General features: G+C 40.1%; 1 protein-coding gene across 2 annotated transcripts; it reads left to right on the top strand.

Moving 5' to 3' along the window:
- Nucleotides 1-2,393: 2,393 nt before the first annotated feature.
- NSUN3 (NOP2/Sun RNA methyltransferase 3) lies at nucleotides 2,394-16,937 on the top strand. Of its 2 annotated transcripts, none has more exons than XM_030263903.4 (7): nucleotides 2,394-2,667; nucleotides 3,991-4,100; nucleotides 4,947-4,997; nucleotides 5,754-6,046; nucleotides 7,302-7,456; nucleotides 7,979-8,100; nucleotides 16,382-16,937. In XM_030263903.4, exons 1-7 carry the CDS (start codon nucleotides 2,602-2,604, stop codon nucleotides 16,650-16,652), a joined length of 1,068 nt encoding a protein of 355 aa, XP_030119763.4. In that variant the 5' UTR covers nucleotides 2,394-2,601; the 3' UTR covers nucleotides 16,653-16,937. The 2 variants fall into 2 exon arrangements, with proteins under 2 accessions (XP_030119763.4, XP_072780113.1); XM_072924012.1 differs by having other exon boundaries at nucleotides 2,581-2,667; nucleotides 4,003-4,100.
- Nucleotides 16,938-22,537: the final 5,600 nt, after the last annotated feature.

Raw genomic sequence — 22,537 nt, 5'->3', positions numbered from 1 at the left:
CACGTTTCCTGTTTTTATAATTTTTTGGAAGTAGGTCTAGTCTGTAAATATCTAAGGGCTGTAAGTCACACATTTCTAAAATGTATGAAATAGAGTCCTTATAGATAGAATCTTTGCATATTTTTTCAGGAGAAATGTGATCAAGTTTAGAATATACTGATAGATTGGCAGTAAGTTGGGTGTATATGTATACCTATAAAGAGCTTTAATAATGCACTTAATATTTGAGAGATAAAAGTTGTGCAGCTGTAAATTGAGAGAATAAATTAGATTTTGTCAGACTTTTTGTCATCCATAGTATCTCTTTTGAAATGTATCAGTGCATGCAGTTCAGAGTATTTGTATTTAAATGCAGGAGTGGTAAGACCATGGAAATTCACTATTTAAGCAGAACATTTTGCATTATCTATGTGTAATATCTTGAATACATTTTAGACAAAATACTTTAAAGGTTAGTTAAAACAATCTTCTGAGAAGGAATAGTAATGTTCATGAACTGAATTAATGTGAAAGACTCAGAGCTTCAAAATAAGTTGTTCAATTGTCTTCCCTTTTAGTTACACCCTAGAATCCACAGAAATCATAGATGTAAAGGTTTTTAAATCAAAATTATTAAAAATAGGCATATTTGGTATCCATTAGGTCTCTGGTGTGAGATTGGAAAGGATTGATGGATCATAACAAGGTAAAAACCATTGATTCTTTTTCCCTTTAAATAAGATTCAAGCAGTATTTTTTTCAGTAATATATTTCCGTATTTTAGTGGGAAGTTAATTACTGTAACTTCAGGATGCTTACTCAATAACTTTGCCATCATGTTAGTTTCTTGGCTCCTGGGATTCATTCCTTTTAGAATACTTTACTATTTTGGATAGAACATACCCACCAGTATTTCATTTGTAAATGGAATAAGTAATGGAACCTGTTGTAAATGTAATTTGAGATAAGTTTATCTTTTATTGAGAGATACAAGATGCATTATTGCTGTTTGCAGTTTGGCTGTGATGGTGGTGATGCTGATGAACTGGAGTCCTTTTGTTGCTTTGGTGCAAATCTGGTTTCAAACACATGGCACCACCTGTCATATAGTGCAATATAGCCATAGATTCAGGGAAAGGAGACTCATTCAGCAGACCTTTTTGTTGTATTGGTATGATAAAATTCAATTCTTGTGTATATTTTCTAGTATGGTACTAGCCTTGGCAGAATTACAACCACAGAGAACTACTTTTTACACCAGTTTTGTTCTGTATCTGCCAGTAAAACTCACTTATCAGCCTTTCAGGTTTCCTTCACAGTTGATATGTAAGAGGTCTCTGTTTTGCCTCCAGGCCCTTTGTCACAACGCTGATAGAAGTATTTTAAATCAGCTTTCAAGCTCATCTGCATGAGGTGAGCAAAACACTTAGTCTTCATTAGCTGGTGCCTGAAACTCAAATATTTATCCATACAACAGCACTCCTGCCTTCACCTTTGCAGCTCTTTTCAGTTTGGATTTCAGAGGCTGAGCTCAGCCTGCAGAAGCTTTAATTAAAACCACTCTTAAACAAGTGTGCTGCTTCCACAGGGCTTGATCTTAACAAGAGAGTTGGCAAATGGGCACAAAAGGGTTTGTGGGGATTTGTTTTCTTTTCTAGGACACAGTGATTGCAGGATGCCCTTCCTTGGAGGAGCAGTTTGCAGGTCTCAGTTTCTGCCCAGATGAAGGGATCAGATGAGAGCAGCCTCCAATTTCAGTGCTGCTGAAGCAGGGACAGCTGAACTGGAGTACTGTGGTCCCCCTGATTCCTGTCCCCGGATAATGTTTGATCTGAAAGTGTGCGTGAGAGACTTCTGTGAATAAATCTCAACCCTCCAGCAGTTTTTCATGGCAGTTACAGCGGGTTAAGCTGGAGGTGATCTCTAGTGTGGTTCACATGAGCTGAGAGCACTTCCAAAGCCCAGGCCAGATAGGAATAAAGGTCTGGTGACAGGGCACAAGCAGAGACCTGATGGTGAGGGGTAGTGGACGCCATCAGACCCTCCAGCAGGCGCTGGGGTGAGGATCACTTTTGTAAATTGATTTAAGTGAGAGCCCAGGTGCCATCTAATCCTGGTTTGGCTACTGGCGAGGCAGAGGAGTCGAGATGGCAAGGTGGGCGCACACGGTTTAAAAAAAAAAAAAAAAAAAAAAAAAAAAAAAAAAAAAAAAAAAAAAAAAAGAAGCTAAAAATTAGGAAGCTTCGGGGTTTTTTTTTTTGTTGGTTTTTTTTGTTGTTGGGTTGGGTTTTTTTTGTTTTTTGTTTTGGTTTTTTTTTTTTTTTTTTACTATGAGAGTAGTGAGACACGGGAATGAGGTGCCCAGGGAACGTTGTAGGATACCTCAAGAGTGGCAGCATTCAAAACCAGGCTCGATGGGGACTTGACCATCCTCTCGCGGGTTGTGTCCCCGGCCCTAGCCGAGGGGTTGGGACCAGCTGGTCTTTGCTCCTACCCCTCAGCGTCCTGTGAGGAGCGCCGGCTCCCAGCCCTGCACCCCGGCAGCGGCGGGGCCGGGCGCGGGGGCCGGGCCGGGCCGGGCCGCTCCGCCCCGGGGAGCGGGGCCATGCGGGGCCCGGGGCCATGCGGAGCCCGGTGCTGCCGCTCGTCCGCCGCGCCGGGGCCGCGCTGGGGCCGGGAGCGGGGCAGGTGAGATGGGGCTGGGGCCGGGGCTGGCTGTGGGGCCGGAGCCGGGCCCGGAAGCGCGGCGGGAGGGCTGCGGCCGCTTCCTGCGCGGGCCGTGCGGGCGGGCGGGGAGAGCCCGCTCGGAACGCCGCACGGGTGAGGCGTGCCGCCGCTTCCCTGGGCACCTCGTTCCCTCCTCCGCACCCCGAGTGTGCCCTGCGCTTCTGCAGCCGCTGCCGGCAGCTGCTCCGGCACAGGCAGAGCGTTCCCGGCCCCGCAGCCGGCCCGAGCTCCGGCCCTGCGCTGCCCTGTGTTGTTTCGGAAGCAGCGCGGTGGGACGGGACGGCTGCAGGGTGCCCCGAGGGAGGGAAATTCAGCGTTTACCCTCGGGGTTTGCTTAGAAACCCAGAGCTCTTTCCCTTCCTTTCGTAGGTTAATCTCCATCAGAGTGCCAGGAAACACAGGATTATCAGCACAGTGCATAAGGAGGGGTGTTTATTCACCAGCCGAGCAGGGAGGAAGAGTGTGCTATAGCTTAACTCCTTTGCTGTCTGAAATGTGTCACATTTTGATCACGTAAAGATGTGGGCTAATATTTGAGCATTAGCATTCCAATATCACTGATACCAAGTTAATGTAATTAGTAATGTGAAAAACGCCAATCACTTGGTTTTTAAGAATTTTAAAAAGTTTAATAATAATATAAAAATAGTAACACAATTAGAGTAATAAAGTTTAGAGTTAGGACAATTACAAGACAATAAAAAGCAAAGAATTACGGGCATCCGGATGCTCTTGGACACTAAGTCACGAAAAGCATCCCTTGTGAACAAAGGAATAACCTTAAAAACAATAGCCTGTTGCATATTCATGTATTCATACATGTTGCGTAAATTCTTTGCAAATTAAGAACTTTTCTAGTTTTTGTTAACTTCTTCTCCCTAATCCTGTTGGCTCTATAAAAACGAGAAAAGGTAGAAGAATGTTACTGTCTTTCTGATAAGGAGGCTATAACTTTTTATGGGCCCCTTTCACTAACATCTCTGTGAAAAGTTTCTTAATTATCTCATCTTCCTGCTTGAGCTTGTAACAAATCCTATACCGCAGAGTTTCTATTTCAACATTATGTTGTAACCTAAAACTACATTTAACACACTATGTAAGAGAATTAATACAGCATAACTTTCTAACATTACACATATAATATTCATTGTAACATTTGTGAAAAGCCAATCATAAAATATGCATTTTTCACAAATAAGATATTTTTTTTTCATTCTAGTGAGAATCAGAGAGGGTTTAACTTGGCTTTACTACTTTTCTTTTTTTTTCTTCCTTTCTCTGAAGTTGGAAAAGAAGGCAAAAGGGAAGCTCCAGAAGCAGATCTGCCAAGTGGTTCTGGATCACTTTGAGAAGCAGTACACAGCAGAACTGGGAGATGCATGGAGCAGTGTCAGGTCTGTGGCTTTGGGGAGAGATAAGGAATTGAATTAGTAATGACACATATAGCAAAGGCCGTCACAAAATTTGGGTCTTGATCACAAGGCTGCTAAAGAACTTCATACCAAAAAGCATCGATGCATAGCATTAGTTTAATTGAGTCAACTTAAAAATTCTTCGATTGGATCAATGTGTTTTTCTGCTTTAGGTAGTGAGTACTCCTGAGGAGTACTTTTTTTTTTTTTTGAGATTACATGAAAAATTACTAATAGGAATTCAAATAGAAATGGGGAAAATGCATGTAAGAAGGACCTGAAAGAGCAAACTGAAATACAAACAAGCATGTTTCTATTACATACCACTGCTGTCTTCCAAAAATATCTATGGATTTAAGTTTTACTGGCCCAGTGTTTGTAGAACATAATATGTGAAAAAGAATACTTGTAAAAATGGCATTTTAGTGTGGGCTGGAATGAGCATTGTAAAGTCAGTGTGTGTGTGATTATTTTTGTTGTTTACAGCTAATATTACAGTAATTCTTTGTTCCGAGGGAAATACTTTATAGTCAGGAAAACTGTTACGCTTCATCATTTATATCTCCTACATAAAATAAGAAAAATTGAGAATGTCTTGTTTCAGAAGAACTGATGTCTTAAATGCAATAATTAGAAAAAAACAGTGTCTTGATTTCCTATTAATATTCTTTTCCTATATACTTTTCTAACCAAAATGATTAATTTCACCCTGAAAATTATTAATTCCTGATTACACCAGAATTATCCAATAGTGAGATTGTAAGTAAAAGCTTCCTACACTGTTTTATTTGATGGGTTACTGAATGGCTTTTCCTTTTTTCACCCTAGAGATGTGCTGACCTCGCCGTGGTGCTGGCAGCATGCTGTGCTGCTGAACAGGTTTGTGAAGAGCAGAATTAAGTTTGTAGAATTTTTAGAGTTTAATAATAATAATAATAGGATAAAGAAGGGCAATATTTCTAACACTGAGGTGCTCCTGGCCAGCAGCCAAAGAACACCTCCTGTATACAAACAATGTTATCTTTACACTGTTACATTGCTGAGGTACATGCATGTTCATCTATTTCATTAATTATTCAAACAATCTTGATAACTTTCTGATGCTTTGGGAACTCCTTTGTTTGGCTTCTTCACACGCTAGCTTACCAGCATGACATCCTGGGTGTCAGATCAATATATTTTATTTCTTCTTGTGTCTCCATCCTGCTGTTTCAAATCCTCTGATAAGGGCTTAATATGTCCTTCTTAAATTTAACACGGTATTCTCTAATTATCCTCTGGTACTCTGGTTTGTCTCATGGTTATCTTATCACTCAGAGGGGTCAGTCAGGGGATGGTCTTACATTGTTTTTAGTGACACAAAAGCCTTTATCACAGTTTAGGATGGCTGAGGTCTGTAATATAATACATTCATCACACCATTGTTTCCATAAGTGATACATAGATATTGTATTCATTACACTACTATTTCTATGAGCAACACAGTGCAGACTTAAGCTGATAGATTATATTATATTAACAAGCAGCTAAAAAGAGTTATAATTGATACTGTTTCTAAATACTTGTAATCACTGACAACGTACATAAACTAATACATAAATGAGAAAGCCAATATTATCTGGTCATTTTTCGCAGGTTCAGCCAGAGCCCTGGCCTGGAGAGTAGCCTGGCTGAGCAGGGATACCATCCTGCCTTCCCAGCAGCCCTGCCATACCTCCCTGCAGCCCTCAGGTGTTACAGCAGGACAGCTCCTGGCAGGTTCCCTGCACAGAAACACCAGCCTGGCAGGCTGAAGGACTATTACCTGCTCAATGCTGCCTCGCTGCTGCCAGTGCTGGCCTTGGAGGTGAAGGATGGGGAAGCTGTTCTGGATCTCTGTGCTGCACCAGGGGGCAAATCTGTAGCTATCCTGCAGTGTGCCTGTCCAGGTAATGGAGCCAGGTGCTGGTGGAGGAAAAAAAACCAAACAACAGTTTGTATTCCACCTAGTTCTGCGCTGTTTAATAAGGATTTTATAAAATCTGTTTGCCTAAAAGAGGATTAAAAATGCAGTCCTTACTTTAGCATGGGTTAGTGCATAGTGACAGGCAAAAGTGGGGTAGCTCTGTGGATTTTTTCTCCACTGTCTGTTGGCCCAGGTATGTAAGTAATCTGCAGTCTTATTCTTGTCCTTTTTTACTTTTTTTCCTTCTCCTCTGTTGCCTCTTTTGTCAATGCTGTGCAAATACTACAGGTCAATTTAAGCGTGCTGATGTAAAGCAGAGCTTAAGAAATTATGCAATATGCAATCTTGAAATGTGCAAGATCTGGGCAAAGGGAGGAGGTTTGTGATAAGGAATTGGTTGGAGGAGGATTCTGAGATGATCAGGGTGTTTAGAAGGCAGCAGCAAGCAGCAGCTTGGGCCAAGGAGTTAAAGCAAGCTGGGATTGCTGTTTCCAAGTTCATTTGTTGGCTTGGGTAATAATTGTTCCAAACTGTTCACAGCATCCTGTGCTCCTGCTGATGAGACCATTACTCTAACCACCTGCACCAGCTGATCACAGCTGGTTTCCCTCCCTCTTCTAGAGGAATGGCGTGATGCTAATGAAGTAAATTAAATATGAATTGTTTTTCCAGAAGCTTTAGAGGAAAAAACCCCAACACTGAGGATTTACCCTCTGTCTGCTTCTGAAGAGAACAAATTGTTGCTGAATGGAAGATGTGAAGAATTTGATTCTTAATATACCTTAGTGAATGCTAAGATGTACCTTAAGATAGACAAAATTGATGCTCTATTTATTTAAAAGATAGTTTAATAATATGGGGCATGCACTCATTTAGGTGGTGGCTCAAGGAGCCCAGGAAGGCACTTGCTCTTTGGATATGGGTCATGATTAAAGTTTGTTTTACTGTAGAACTCTATTGCTACAGAAGGATTTGTAGTAAATATTTAAGGTTTGCTCTGTAGGAGCATGTTGAAATTTATTTAGGTTTATAAAAATTCAGTAGTATTCTTAAAAAGTGCAATAACACAGGCACATAAGGTGTAACTCCATGGCGGTCATGGCAATGCAGTAGAACTTCCAAAATGGGTATAACTCATTATATTTGTAAAAACAAAACAGAAAAAATATTATTATGACTTCTCTTTGATGTTTGCTTCTCTTTCTTTGTTTGTTTGTTTTTTTCCTTAATTTTCTAAGGTCATTTTCACTGTAATGAATATGATGATTTGAGGTCAAGATGGTTGGAGCAGACAATAGAATCCTTTATCCCAGATCCTTTAATTAACTTGATAACAGTCTCTAAATTGGATGGCAGACAGATTGGAGATCTTCAGCCTGAATTTTATGACAAGGTAACATTATAATTGTCAAATTCTATTTCTGCATTCCGATTCTTCTTCTTCCTATGATGCTGTCTTTTTAATTTTTTTTTTCCTGGCCCCCCACAAAAATACCTGACCTATCAAAGGGAATAAAGTCATGTACAGGATTTGTAGAGCCTCAGGGAACACTTTATGAAGCTTGGTGTGCATTTATTCCTGTGTTGGATGATGTTGCCCATTCAGCCTTGGGAGTGAATTCTGAAGACCTTGTAGCTGTAATCTTTGCATGATGTGTAATTGGGAAGGAGAGGAGAAGAAGAGGGAGCTGCTCAGCTAGATCTTACTTTCAGAGCACTAATTTTTTATCTCCCCAACAGCTAACCCCATAAAAACATCTAAAAATAGTAATGGGATCATTTCACCTCCAAAATGGAAAATAAAATTTTCTTAATATTTGCAAAAGAATATTCAATATATTTTGGCATGTGGTGTTCAAAAAGTGACCATCATTGTTGAGGTTTTTTTTTTAATTTTGATTTTATTAATGTTTAGGTCCTGGTTGATGCTCCTTGTTCAAATGACAGAAGCTGGCTCTTCTCTGCTGACCCTCAACAAGCTGTGCTCAGGCTCATGCAAAGGAAGGAATTGTCCTCCCTGCAATTCCAGCTTCTAAGGTGAGAAGTGCAAAAAGTTAAAGGAACTTCCTGTAATTAATAAAAACTACATGGGGACAAGATTTAATAAACCAACCCAGGATTCCTGCTCTGGAAATAATGTCAGGAATATGTGGTTGGGATGCTGTTTAAAATAACCAGTGGGTCTGAGACAATGAAGATGTGGAAATCTGGGTGGGTGATACCAGCAGTGTGGCTTGACCCTCTTAACTCATTTATTCACAGGAATGTCCGTTTGCAGATGACTCACAACAGTCTGGTGTAAAATCAAAGTATTTTAGGTGGGCACAGTTAAAATGGGCTATATTCCATATTGATTGTTCATAGCACAGAAGGGGTCCCAGTCCTAACTGGCAGGGTAAAAAAGTAAAAGAATGTGAAGTTTGGTGGGGGAAAGAGAGGATTGTTTGTTTATGAGAACGTTCCCCCAATAATCCAAAGCCAGGTTGTCATGTATGACACCTTTTAATGCTGCCAGCTATGGGCTGGCATTTGTGAAGCATTTCAAACTGCACAGTTTTTCTCATGGGGGAAAAAAAGAGTGACTTTTCAGTAAAACCTTCTGAAATAAAACCTTGAATGTTATTTGTGGAGTAACAGTTATGCCTGAAGTCCATCTGTCAAAGCAAATTGAGGGGAAAAATAACATAAGAAAAAAAAAAGGAAAATTTTTATGGAAAGTTCCCTTTGCAGTTCAAGATAGTTTAGCAAGACTTCCAGTTGAAAAAGGCCTGGCAGAAGCCTGTGATTTATAACAGAAATATGAGGATCTTATTGCAGTAATGCATCATGTCATCCATTTCCTTTGAAGAAATCAATCACATTTAAAACACTGACCTGTTCCAGTTTTCCCTTTTCAATATCTGACATGGGAAATCCAATTTGTGAACCCGTAGCAAAAGGAAGCATACATCATGCAGAGAAATTTTGAGAATTTGCATAAATCATTCCACATTGTAATCCTGGAGAACTCATGACAGCAGAAACCTTGGGTTTTTAAAAAAATAAACATTCCTGTCAGCCCAAATCAGATTTAATTGAATTATTTCTAAATAGAGAGAGAACTTTCTGTTGAAAATGTTCTTTATTTTAGCAACAGTAATAAGAATTTGTAAAGACAACATACCTTTGCTATATAAATTAGTAAAATACCTTTGCTATATAAATTGTGGTAAAAGGATGGTTACTTTTAAGAGTTAGAGTTTATAAGGATTATTGTTAAAGGATATAAGGATTATTATTTGGGTTATTGGGTAAAATATTGGAAGGATAGCTGTCCACTGGCTGGTTATTGTTCTGTTTACCTGATCACTTCAGAATGAATTCCCAGTTCTAAAGACATCTCAGATCCCACGTGAAAGGGGAAAAAGGAAATGATAAAGCAAGATCAGAAAAGGCTGAATGGGTTGTGACAAGTGCATTAGAACTAAAATTCTGGAATGCTTCCCTATTCAAGCCTCTGTTTAACAACTAGAGTGCATAATTATAAATAAAAAGTTGAGTTTGAATCCCTTCTTCAGTACTTCCAGTAATATTCAGGAGGGCTGAGCCTCCATGAATATTACTGTAAAAATAAATAAAAAAAAAAGCTGTACTTTTCTTTACATGAGCCAGCTCATGCAGGGCTCTCTCTGGTTCATTGATTCAGGTTACCTGGTGCTTGATGCTCCCAGGTGTTCCTGACTTTGGTTCCTGTATCTGTAACCAAAAACAAGTGTAGGGCTGAATCCCAGCAGTTTTATTGAGAATAATGCAGGAAATACATTGTAAGAGCATGGAGTGACAGGACAAGGGAAATGGCTTCAAACTGAGAGAGAGCAGGTTTAGGTGGGACAGTAGGAAAAGATTCTTCCCTGTGAGAGTGGGCAGGCCCTGGCACAGGGTGCCCAGAGAAGCTGTGGCTGCCCCTGGATCCCTGGAAGTGTCCCAGGCCAGGCTGGATGGGGCTTGGGGCAATTTGGGATAGGTTGAGGATTGAATTGGAAATGGGTGATCATTAGGTCCCTTCCAACCCCAGCCATCCTGTGATTTGAAAATGAAGCTTGAGGGACCAAGCATTATTTCTGTTCAGCCGGAGGATTAAGTGTAACATAAAAATGAGAAGAATGAAATCCAAAGTAGAGTTCTGTTTTTATTTCTATCAAGCAACAGCCTAAAATTTGAGATTCCCTCCTCCTTAATGAAGGAAATGCTTCACCTCTAATTTGTTCTTATGGATGTGTTCTGGGGGAAGCTGCGGTCATTAAAGAGGGACGTTAAGGAGGGAAAAGTAGGGTTTGCAATACAATGTAATTAATTAAGTACATAGAGGCTTCAGAGAATGATGATCTGGAAGAAGCTGATGCAACAATTTTCTTCCTGCAGCCTGCATAAAATCTGAAATGTAAATAAGTGATATAAATGCTGAACAGCAAATGTTCTAAGCAATGAGGGCACCACTGATTTGAAGGAAATTGAGATTGTAGTGATTGCTCAAACCCAAACCAAAGCATCCCTGCTGAGTGCTCTAATCCAAGAACACTCTGCAAATCTTGTTAGTGTTTGGAGTGTTCATGCAGAAAACAAATTGCAAAGTTAAAAAAAAGAAATATTCACTTGCTGATGCTAAATGCTAACACAAAATACAGTGGTTCCCAAAAGCAAATTTACCAATGTTATCAGTTCTCAGAGAGAAATTAAATTTTGAGCTAAGCTTGAATGCCCAATTACATAGTGGTTAAACTGTTATGGATGTTGTAATTATTCTTAGACTGGTTTCTGCAGCTGAAAAGAACTTGTGTTAGGGCTCAGCAGAAAAGAAATCCAACAGAATGCAATTTACAAAACTCAGCAAAGGCATTCAGACCTGGAACTCTTCTATACACAGCATCTCTGAGTAATTAAACAGCACTGTGTTTTCACTGAGTTGTGGAGTTTTCTACAGGATTGTGTACTCTTAGCTGGGCTTTTTGTGGTTATAGAGTGAATGCAAAAAATGTGTTAGTAAATATAAAATCATATATTTAGCATATGTCACCACTGTAGCATTTCTGCTGTGTGGAGCAAATTGTGCTGGGAATTGCTTCATCACATCTTCAGCTCTTTCCCCTGGAGTTTTTCCTTTTGGTCCTCTATAGCTGCCCAGTTAATCCTTTTATTGTTCAAAACCATCTTTTCAATTAGGTCCACTGGGCATTTTTGAGAATTCCAGCTGTTGGACCAACAAATCTGCTGTGGGTTGTGTGGATGATAGGATTCTTTAGCCACTTTCTATCTTAAAAAAGCTGAATATTTTGTGTGTGTTTGTGCTGGGCCATTCCCCAAAACACTTTTGGTTGGGTTGTTGGAGGTTTTTCATGGTTGCTTGGAATTTCTTCACAAAGAGTGAGTGCTGTGGCTGCAGGTGTTCCATCATGTTTTATCTTAAAATAAATAGTGCCTGATTTTAAGCATCCTGTGAATAACTTATGGATCAAGTCCCTTAGGATATATTGCAAATCCAGGTTTATTGAATATATAAATAACTGTATGACTGAACAAATAAGCTACTCAGCAGCTTTTTGGGATCACATATTTGAATTCAGGAACAAATTTTGCTTTACTTCCACCTTCAGTCCTTTCTCTGTATGTTTTATGAGCTGTGAGGATAATCACTAACCCTAAAGTTCTCTTTTGTGAGCTTCAAAAGTCTTTTGTTCTCCCTTTTGGGCTGTCTCATATCCCTGTTTTAACTGGATGAATATTCCAGAAGTCACCATGCATTAAAGGAAAAAGATCAATAATTGTAGCTGTTTTTTGTCTTTGCTTTAGAATAATTTAGAATTATTTGCAATAGAAATGTTGCTTACAAAATTTTGGTAAGCAGGACAAATTTTGTCTATACTTGATCTGGGGGTTTTGATGCTTGAGTCTCCTTTTATTTATAATTCAATTTAGTGTTGAAAAAGGCAGTTGATTTTCATGATTCTCCTGTTACTCTGAGCTGCAATGTTTCTCCACAAGAGCAAAGTCTACTTACAGAGGAGCAGAGGAAGTGTTTGAACTACTGTCACAACCCATCAAAAAGTATTAAAAAAATTGATATTTTGACACTGAAGGATTTCCCTTATCGTTTTGTTCAGGTTCAAAGAAATAAAAGCAAAACCTTTAACATGCAGGTCATATTGCCACAAAGTATCTGGACTCTTGTGAGAGGCAAAAGGTAATGTGGATGTTTTAATTCAATAAAAAGAATAGAATGGGCATTTTTTATTCTGATGAGACATTATCTTGCCTACTGAGCAGAAATACATCGTAGTTGCCAAAAGATGGCACTGTTGAAGTGTTGTGTTAGTTTAAAATTGCCCTAAAATTGTGTCATCTTTAAACTTTAATACAGAAAATGGTCGAATTATTAACATAATGAATGCTGCCCCTTCCCATGGCATGCTGCACAGACCCACGCACCAGAGGATAGGCTGGGGATGGAGGTGCTACTTATAGTGGGAAATACATATTTTTGTGTCTGCCAATTTTTAAAAGGATGTTTGAGACACCAAGACTTTTCTCTGTCTGTGAGAAAAAGCCTTTTTAAGTCCTGGCTGCATTTATGCAGCATTTTAGTTGCATTGAAGAGTTTTTTGGGTTTGTCATGTGGCTCTAGCGTGGTAATTTTTTTTCCCCGTGGGCTTAAACAGTAATGGTGTTTTGTTTTCCCTAATCTAGTAAATCTTAAGAAATAAACTAAAAAAATAAAAAGAGCTTTGAAATAATATATTTCTTTCCAAAGTCTTTTCTGGTACTGCTGTAATACAGGGAGTTAGGATAGATTAATGCATCTGTTGTACCTCTGATTTCCACAGTACAATATGAACCTGTAACCAGACACTCTGTAAAAATATAAAGTATTTTTTACTTTTTTTTGTTAGTTCTGTAAAGTCTCATTTAGAAAGAGGAGGGGAGCAATCTACATGTGTTAATTTCTTTTACAGAACTTGTTGAATGAGATGGACAAACAAAGGCTCAAGAAAAAGTTTTCAGGGCTCTTATTGTTTTGATGTTTCTTCATGTGAAGAAACCTTGCAGTAGTAGTGCCTGTAAACCTGTAAAGTTCATTACAGGAAATATATGTATCTGAAATAGAATTATGATATTAACTAGATGTTTATTTCAGCTGAAAGTTCTAGCTCTTTAATAAACACTAATGTCATGTGTGCCACCAAGAGAAAAAGAACTGCAGATTTAATACCTTTAAATAATGTGGGTTTTTTTAAATAGGGAATTGTAATAAGAGGAAGGTGAAAAATACTTTGGCATCTTCATCATTCTAGATTTGACTTCCCATTTTTTGGGAGTTACAGAATACAGAGTATTGGTTCTAATACAGACTCTTCAGCTAAGAGTCGATAATTAAAATTCCCAATTAAAGAAATCTTAGTTCCAGGTGGTGGAGTTAAAGTAGGACTAAGTTATGCTATATCCAGCCTACCCCTTGGATGAGTTTATTTCCCTCCAGTGGTTAGAGAGGAAGTTGCCTAAGTGTATTTGAACAGTTCTCTGATGAACCAATTCCCTGCTGATCAAATCCTGTCCTGAATGAATTCTCTGTGCTGCTGATGAGGAGAGGACCAAACTCCCTGGCTCTGCTGGCCCAGCTCGGTGTCACCCCGTGGGACTTTGAGCCCAGCACTTTCTCACTTGGAATTTTGCAGCTCCCTGCAGGTTTATCAGCAGCCAGGCACGGCTTCATCAGAGCTGGGGGCCTTGACTTTGACACAGGCACTGAGGCAACTGTTGCTGCACTTGACGAGATGGATAGATACATTGATTAACCTTGCTGCCTGAAGTAATTCTCCTCAGATATTTTAATTCCTGCTGTAGGTTCAAAATAAAGAGAGCTGCACTGAGCAGGCTGACCTTTTCGGTCATGGGCCGGTGAAGATTCACAAGTTGAGGTTTAGACACAAGGGGGTTTTGAGGTGAGATTTTCAAGTTTTCCTTCAGAGACCTGTGCTGCTCTTTCCTCTGATGGGCTCAGTTGAAGGAGCATGGTGCCCTTGAAAATGTTATCTTGGTGAGTTCTTGCTTTCCATATGGGAAGAAAGGGACATTTAGCAAGTGTCCAGGCTTTTAACCTTGTAACCTGTACTACATCTACTTTTTTATCTTTTACCTTTCCCACTTTTACATGGTAAAATAATTCTCTCTCTTGTCTATAAGTGCTGTCTTAGAGGAAGGAAAATTGTTGCCACTATCTGCTTCTCCAAGTTCTCAGGTTTGCCAAAAGTACATCTCAATTGTCATGTTAAAACGTTCCCAGGCTTACTGGCTGCCCTCAGGGCTTGGCATGCCTGCATGCATGGAAAAGGTGTAGCTGGCAGGGAAAGTCTGTCAAAAAGGAGTTATGTGGGTGGATTCTGATAATGATCTGAAGATCAGCTCAACTTCATGAGGGCCCATTTGGACTTCTGCTCTGTTCTCTTCGAGTTCTAATGTGAAAGATAAAAAGCAAAGTCCAATACGTGGGAGGGGGGAGAATGATTTTTAATTTCCCCAAATGGGAGTGAGGCCAAGATCAGGCTTTCTTGCAGGTTTGGTGTCCATGAGAAAGTAGGGTTGCACATTCCTGCTTGTCTTTAATTTAGCAGTTAAGTCCATATATATGAATGCACTGTGGTTATTAATGTATTCTTGGCTTCCTAATTACCATAACCGAGACTCATCGAATAATTGAGCAAGGTCATGTGTATGCTCCCAAGAGAAATAGGTTTGGTATAATTCTCAGGAGTTTTCACCTGGTCTTATCACTGGCTGAAGCAGTGTCCTGGTGTTCCCATATTATTTTGGACAGGACTTCCAGAGCAGCTTTGAAAGCTGTGATCAGCTTTGGTCCTCCTTGTGCTGAAGCTTTTCTTCACTGATTATTTTCCCAAAAAGTTGCAATTCTGTTAAAAGGGCTTATCTTTTTCCCCTTGTATTTTCTTCTTTCCTTTCTCAACTGTTTTTGGTCAGCTATCACCCTTAGGAAATCCTCAGCTTGTTCCTGGAGGAATTGCTATTTCCATGGCATTGTCTTTGTTTATCTAGACTTGGAACCAGACTTTCTGCATATGGGGCCTGCTCACCTCATCTGGTTTGAGGAGATGGTTGTTTCTTTTCTTCTTTTTATTTGTCCCAGGCTCTTTCCCTGGGGTGTGGGGGGTGTGTGAGGGCAGTTTTGTCGGTAATATCTACAAGTCTCTGATTATTCAGTGTCATTTACACCTGTTCTGATTTTCTCATTATTAAATCAAAGAAATCTTATTGAGGGAACAGTTGTGTTTAATGTGGTATTTGCTTGTAGTATCTGTTTGTATACCAGCTTACAATTCAGTCTTTGAGCCAAAAATGGCTCAAAAACATATGATTTAATGGGATTTATCTTCAGACAGTGTTTTAACAGCAAATGAACCTTTTGTGTAGCTTTCTCCTTTAGAAATGTTTGAAGGTTTAAGGTTTGAAGAATGCTTCTGTGGTGCAAGATTTTTGAGTTTTCTCCTTACTCTCTTAATTTGGAGTAGGTGAATACAACTTGCATATCTCATTTCTATACTTACAGGCTGTATTTCATGTGTCTGAGTAAGGACTTGGCAGATCTGCTGCAGTGGGAAATAAGCAATTTATTTAAATTCAGTTTCAGTGGCAAAGTGATAAAGAGCCTCTGTTCCCTCCATCCAGCAGTAGTTGTGAAGATTTCAGGCTTTAAGCCTCTATTTTGCCTTTGTTTAGTCAAAATTTGTCAGCAGCTTAATAAGTGAAGGGCACATAAGTATATGATCCTTTAAAAAATGAGGTTGAAAAGCAGTGGCTCAGTGACACCCCCAAATCCTCTTACCTGCTAAATAAATTGCAGAATTAGCAGGACCGTTTCTGAAATTACAGCCCAATCATTAATTCAGGCTGTTACTGCAGGTTCACACAAGCATCTTGCCAAATGTCTAACAGACCCTTTTGATGTGGGATAACCCATTTTGTGTGCAATTGCAGCATTTTCACAGCAGTGCTGAGCACAGGAATGCTTGATGTGTATTCTGAATGGATGCTGCTTTGTACTTGTCACTGTGGTATAAAAAATACCTTCAGCTAACTGAGAATACAATAATAAATGAAAAGCAAAACTGTGTTGTGGGTGGCTTCCTGAACTTAAAGTTAAGACATTTTTGTAATGGGGTTTTTTTGGTCGTATTTATTTATACTCTGGATTTATCAGTCTGCACATTCTCCCATTATCAGTCTGTCACTTTTGATGTTGTTTTTTTTCCCTTTTTCCTGTTGTTCTTTGCAGGTCTGCTGTTCAAGCCCTGCGTCCTGGTGGCTCCTTGGTCTATTCCACGTGCACCCTCTCTAGAGCAGAAAACAGTGATGTGATCAATCTCATCCTGAACTCCTGCAGGAATGTGATGCCTGTGGATCTAAGTGGGATGGCCAGAGGTGTTTCCCAGGAATTCACTTTTCTCAGTGGAATGCAGCAGCATGAGCTGCTGGTTCTCCCAGAGAAAGGGAGAGCATGGGGTCCCATGTACGTGGCTAAATTAAAGAAAGTGTCCTCCACCTAATTCCTGTAATGCCTGTTGGTTATTTATAAGCAGTATATGATAAATTAATATTGATTTAAATACAGTATGTGTATATGAACACATCCAAGGCAACCGAATTTAGAGTGTTGCAGTTTCCTAATCAAAAGGAAGCAAGAAATTTGACTTATTTTAACTTAAAATACTGAATGTGCCTTCTAGCATGGGCTTGTGGGCCTCTGAGAAGTCCTTAGGAAGTTTGTAGTGTTTTCAGGGTGTTGCTTTTAAAGGGATTTGGATTCTAGAATAAAGGCTTAATGTGGTAGAGATTTGTACTGATTCTGGGTTTTTTTACTTACCAACTTGGTTCTAATACAGCATGTTTTTAAATAAATGGTTTTCAGTGGTCTGAAGTCATGGAAATCCTGTATTGTCTCTAAACATATCTAGAAAACTGATTTGTATGTACAGGGTCATCTTCAAGCACTGGCAGAACAGGTTTCATATTTGCTAAGTTGTTTGCTTAAAAAACAAAGGTGTCTTTTGTTTACAGATGAAAAGGTCAGCAGTTAGATCAACACCAGCTTTTTTTTTTTTTTTAATTTATCAATATTCTTCTATTTTGAGCTTGCAAAAATATGAATTGAAAGAGTAACAGTGTATATATTCCAGCCTATGCTTGTCTTGAAGCAGAGTGGAACCCTTTTATCCCCAGATGAGTTGCTCATGTGGAAATGGGGGTGTGTGACATTGCCCAATTATTAATTTCACAGACTCACAGAATGGCTTGGGTTGGAAAGGACCTTAAAGATTATCAAGTCCCAACTTCCTTGCTGTGGAAGGGACACCTTCCACTAGACCAGGCTGCAAAGTCCCATCCAGCCTTCAATTCAACACTTCCAGGGATGGGGCATCCACCCTTCTCTGGGCAGCTTTTACCATTCTCTCATTGCCCTCACTGTAATGAATTTATTTTTAATATCAAATCTAAATCTGCCTTCCTTCAGTTTGCAATTTGTGTGATAAGACACACATTTTATGTGTATGTTATATACATAATATTGTATTATGTGTATGTATGTGTATATACATATTATATATTACACATATTATGTATATTATAGACAGATATAGATATTATTTTGTGTGTATATCACAGAGTTTGCCCTCAGAACACTGCTTTACCTTCTGCTGAGGCAAACAAATGCATCAGAGGGTCTGAGCCCTCACCCTTTGCTGTGTGGGCTTTTACAGTTATCCTTTCCCCTGCTTTGGGATGGAAAATGTTTGAGGTGGCCCTGCAGTGTTAAATTGTCAGCAGTGTCTGAAAACTTGAGAGGCTGTAAAGCTGATGCAGTTTGAGTATGCAGAGGATACTGTGAAAAGGCCTGACAGCATCTGTCCCAGGAACATTAAATGTAATATCCAGATTTGGAGTCATGTCAGGCTGCTGGGTGAAATAACCATACCTTTGGCAAAATGCTTCCCATCAGTTTCATTTGCCCTGTGGAAATTGAAATGGAAAGGCAAGAATCTATGTTGCTCAGGGATGGAATTGAAATATGTGCTTGAATGTGATGGTTGAGGAGGACGTGGACTGGGTAATCACAGGAGGAACAAGAGGCCCCTGAAAGCTGAACTCAGTCTCAGCAGATGGGCAAATCCTTGTGAGCTGCTTTAGACCTGAACCCTGCAGCAAGGCCTCCTGGTGTGTCTAAAAGCTGAATTCTGTCTGCATAACCCTTTGCTGATCTCCTGGAGTCCCTTTCCAGTCCCAACAGTCTAAAAATGCACTGACAAGAGAGGTAAAACCAAGGCTAATTAACAAGTGATACTTCTTTATGTCTGTACTTGATTAATTTTGGTTTATACTCTATTCCAGATTGCTGTGGAGTTGTTTTTTAGTTCTGTTCGAATCAGTTCTGGTTGGTGACAGGAATTTGTTGAGCACATGTGGAGTGAGAAGAGAAAAGCAGAAAGGATGGAGGCAGGCCTGTAGAGGTGAGGGACAAAATTTGCACATGTTGGCAAGCAGTGACCACTCAAAAGCACTTCTTGAAAAGGCTTCTTCTCCATCAAGTATCTCTTGGATACTTCTGATTTCTGCTCCTCTTCATTACAAGGCAGCAACATTTTTCCTTTTTGCACCTTTTTTTTTAGCCAGGTAATTGTAATTTAATTCCTTGCCATATCCTTCCTCTTTCCTGAATGATGTTGATGGAAATGGGGTGGAAAACAAGTCAGCCTTTCTATCATAGAAGAAATTGCAGCCTCAAGCAAGTTGAGGGCAGGAAAATGACCAATTTTGTTGGACTGGGGAGTCCCAGAGAAATCTTCATGATCTCTAATGAAACTGCCCACAGTTGTATGTGCAGCACACACTACCACCAGCACCTCAGAGGCATCAGAGAGCTCTGGAGTTCAGCTACCCTTGTGCTTTTCTGTCATTCCCTTTTCCAACATCCAAAAAGTCACTTCCCTGTTTCAGGGGAAGTTGGCACAATAAGAAATTGGAAAGCCTTATCTAAAGGCAATTTCAGTATTTACCAATTTTTATCCTTTATTCAGTGGCACCTGACACAGTTCAATTATGGCTTGTCAAAAGCATTCTCCACTGTGGAATGGAGTGGAAAAACAGATTACACAATGTGTGTGGGCTGATGCAGCTGACCAGGGGACTAATGAACTCTTGGCTTTCTCAGTAAGGTGTGGAAAGAGAAGGCTGAAGGAGGGGCAAAATGAAAAGATCAGGACTACAGCAGTGGGTGAAAAATGTGAAATACTGGAGGAGACTCAGTGGCTTTTAGCATGGAAGAGCAGCAGCCTGTTCAGGAAAAGCTCTGTGAGTGAAGAGAGGAGAGTTCCTCTGGGGGAGAGTGGTGGGAGAGGCACAGGTGCCTGCACTGGGCTGGGAGGATCCCCTCACTTCATTTGACTGTCTTAGAAGGAGAATTGAGGACATCAGTTGTGAGAGCTGCAGTGGGATTGCTTTCAATTTGCAAGGTCTTTAACTTAGCTAAAAGCATTTAAATCAAACGTGCCTACCTGTTTCTTGCCAAACAAATGGCTGTATTGATAGGTGTTCCTATCAGAAAAGTTTATTTGGTGAGTGGGAAGAAAATTGGAGAATCAGGCCTGGCTGAGTTGAATTTGGCTTACTTCTAAGCTGATGTAACTTTATGCAGCATTGGCTATAAATGAGATTCTTTGTTCTTGGGGAAAACTGGAAAAGCACATGCTCGGTAGCCTCTACTTCCAGGGTCAAGTGGAATTTGGTGTTCTCTGTTTGCCAAACCTGGGTCAGAGCACACAGGGCCCTGGTGATTGGTCACAGCTTTTACATGTCACCCCACCACATGATTCCCGACTAAAGACTGGTGTTTATCAGAGAGATCACAGCAATCATTTGTCAGAAAATATTTTCTTTGTCTCATCTTCCTGTCTGCATCCTATGACTTGAGGTCAAGATCTAATGACCTTGGATGTTTTTATCTTCTTGGTAGTTGTACACAGTTTTCAACAGGGGCGAGCATCATGCAGCTTCCACAGCTCCATTTCAAAAATGTTTTGTGTGCCACCAAAACAAAATGGATCAAAAAGTCACAGCTGTTCTTGAAAGGGAGAGATGGAACATAAAACTGGGTCAGTTTTTTGTACTCCACTGAGGAATTTCTGCTCCCTAAGGCTGTGTCCTATCAATGTTTTCTGCTGTTTCTCTGTGAGATGGCCCTATGGTGTTGTGGTGATGTGACCCTTCCTGGGCTCAGAGGAAAAAGTAATAGATCTGCTGCCCTAAACCCTAAACAGGTCATAGTCCTATAGTGAGAGGTGCCACAAGTGTTGCTGCAGAAATTTTTTTTTTTTAAATATGATAAAGTCACTAGAAGGCAGCACAGCAATCCAAATTTGAATAGAGCCAGCACTTCAGCTGGTCAGTGACATTCTCACCTTGTTCTTTCCGAAATGATTTGGCCTGACCTCACCTCTGACAAGGCCAAATCAAATAAAGCAGTCAGAACAGACAAGCGGCTTGTTTGCATGCAGTGTCAGAGCAGATCTTGCAGCCATCCACAAGAGATTTGGGTTGATGTTGCTGTGTCTCAGTCCCCTGTGCTGCTCTGGCGTAATTCTTGTACAGCAGCATCTGTGTTGGGGATGGGCCCTGACAGGATTCCTGCTGATTCTTGCCCTGTCTCCAGCAAATTCCTTTGCTGCTGGGGAGACCTTTAGAGTCACATATCTTCAGTGAGAATCTGGGAATGGCTTTCAAACCACCTTTTGATGTCATTTGGCCATACTTCTGTCTCAGAATAAGTGCTGCTGTAACATTTATTGTAACCTGCTCGAGATTCCTTGATCTGAGGGTACCTCAAAATGTAGCACATCTTTTAGCTCTACTTTTTCCTCCTTAATGTACTGGGTCCTTATTGAACATCCTACCCTAAAAAACAGAGGAGGCTGGGTGCTCCCTACCCTAACCAAATCCGGGTAAAGCCCAGAATTGTGATGAGGCAGCACGAAGAATGTAGGAGACGACCCAGGGTATTGAGAACCATCCCACCACTAACAAATAAGCAGCTCCTACTGCCTGCATTTGGATGTGGTAGGCCATGAAAAGCAGGGGAAAATGTCGCTGATAAAGTCCTCAAAAAGTATTTTCTAATTGTCTCAAAGTGGAATAAAACGCTAAGAACAAGATCATATATATATATATATATATATATATATATATATATATATATATATTCTTTTTAGGAGGGTATTTTGCTTTGTTGATTTACTCTAGGAAAATCTATCTTGTCTGAATGTGTGATTAAGTAGCTGATGGAATAATTCTTTACAGGGAGAACATGCCAGAACATCTGAGTGGTGTAAAACAGGACTGCAGAGAGGATTAGACAAGGTACAAAGAGGAGTAATTTTGTATTGGTAGGAAGTAGACTTAACAGTACTTTTTTATCTGTAATTTTTATGATTCTGTGGCTAACCAGGGAAATGTTTAATGTTCCTTGTACAGCAAGTGAAGGTAGAAGAAGGCAAATTGACATCCCCAGCACTGTTATAATTCATTCCATTACTTCAACAGTGCTTTTATATTGTCACGCCCATAAAGCGCCAGTGTGCACGCTCAGAGCCAATCCATCTTTATATACTGCTGCTGATCCCATTGAAGGCAATGGCAAAACTCCCATCAATTTTAATGGCACTGGGATATGGCCCATTTTGTAGATATACAATGGATATTTCCTGCACACACCATTTTTTGTGTATAACGTGCTCCTCATCCGAGGTTCAGAGAGTGTTTTATAAAGTGGTGAAGTCACGACCATTGATGTAGTCTCCAGCTGATGAAATAATGTGATCTGCCTTCCAAAACAGGATTTAAAGGTTGACATTTATTTATCTAGCTATTTTTGAAATTTGTTAGGGGCACAGGATGCATGCACGTCTCCATGTGTAGAGTACTGCCTTTGAAAAATTTGCCCAGATAAATTGCAGAAGGTAAAAGTGTTAGAAATAGATGCTGCACTTGCACGGCTAGCATTATGCTACAGCACTTAAAAACTAGAAAGCATCAAAGAAAATTGAAGGCAGTATGGATCAGTGTGTTAGTACATAACACAGCAGTCTGCAGCGCCAGAGGCTAAGAGAGGTCCCTTTTGAAAAGCAGCTGTTTGGATAGCGACTCACGCAATCAGCAAGGTACAAACAAAACATTAATTGGATGAGTATTTTAACTCATGTTCTAATTGGGAAATGTTTTGAATGGAGGTAAAGGTGCCTGTTTCCTGCAGAACCCATCATCCTTGACCCTCTTTAAAGAAAATGCACAATGTATGAGGCATATTTTAGTGGCTGTAAACCCTGTTGGTTATGCATTGAAAGCTCTGGATTCAGAGCAGCTTTCAACGTGTGCACACTGGAAA

This window comes from Taeniopygia guttata, chromosome 1 (assembly GCF_048771995.1).
Source record: "Taeniopygia guttata chromosome 1, bTaeGut7.mat, whole genome shotgun sequence".
Lineage (NCBI taxonomy): Eukaryota > Metazoa > Chordata > Aves > Passeriformes > Estrildidae > Taeniopygia > Taeniopygia guttata.
This window is presented reverse-complemented; position numbering and strand designations above follow the sequence as displayed.

Bases quoted from the DNA above. Each gene is read 5' to 3' on its own strand.
- NSUN3 (XM_030263903.4), top strand. From the start codon at position 2,602: ATGCGGAGCCCGGTGCTGCCGCTCGTCCGCCGCGCCGGGGCCGCGCTG. The intron at 2,668-3,990 runs GTGAGATGGGGC...CTTTCTCTGAAG, and splicing joins TGGGGCCGGGAGCGGGGCAG to TTGGAAAAGAAGGCAAAAGG. The intron at 4,101-4,946 runs GTCTGTGGCTTT...TTTTCACCCTAG, and splicing joins GATGCATGGAGCAGTGTCAG to AGATGTGCTGACCTCGCCGT.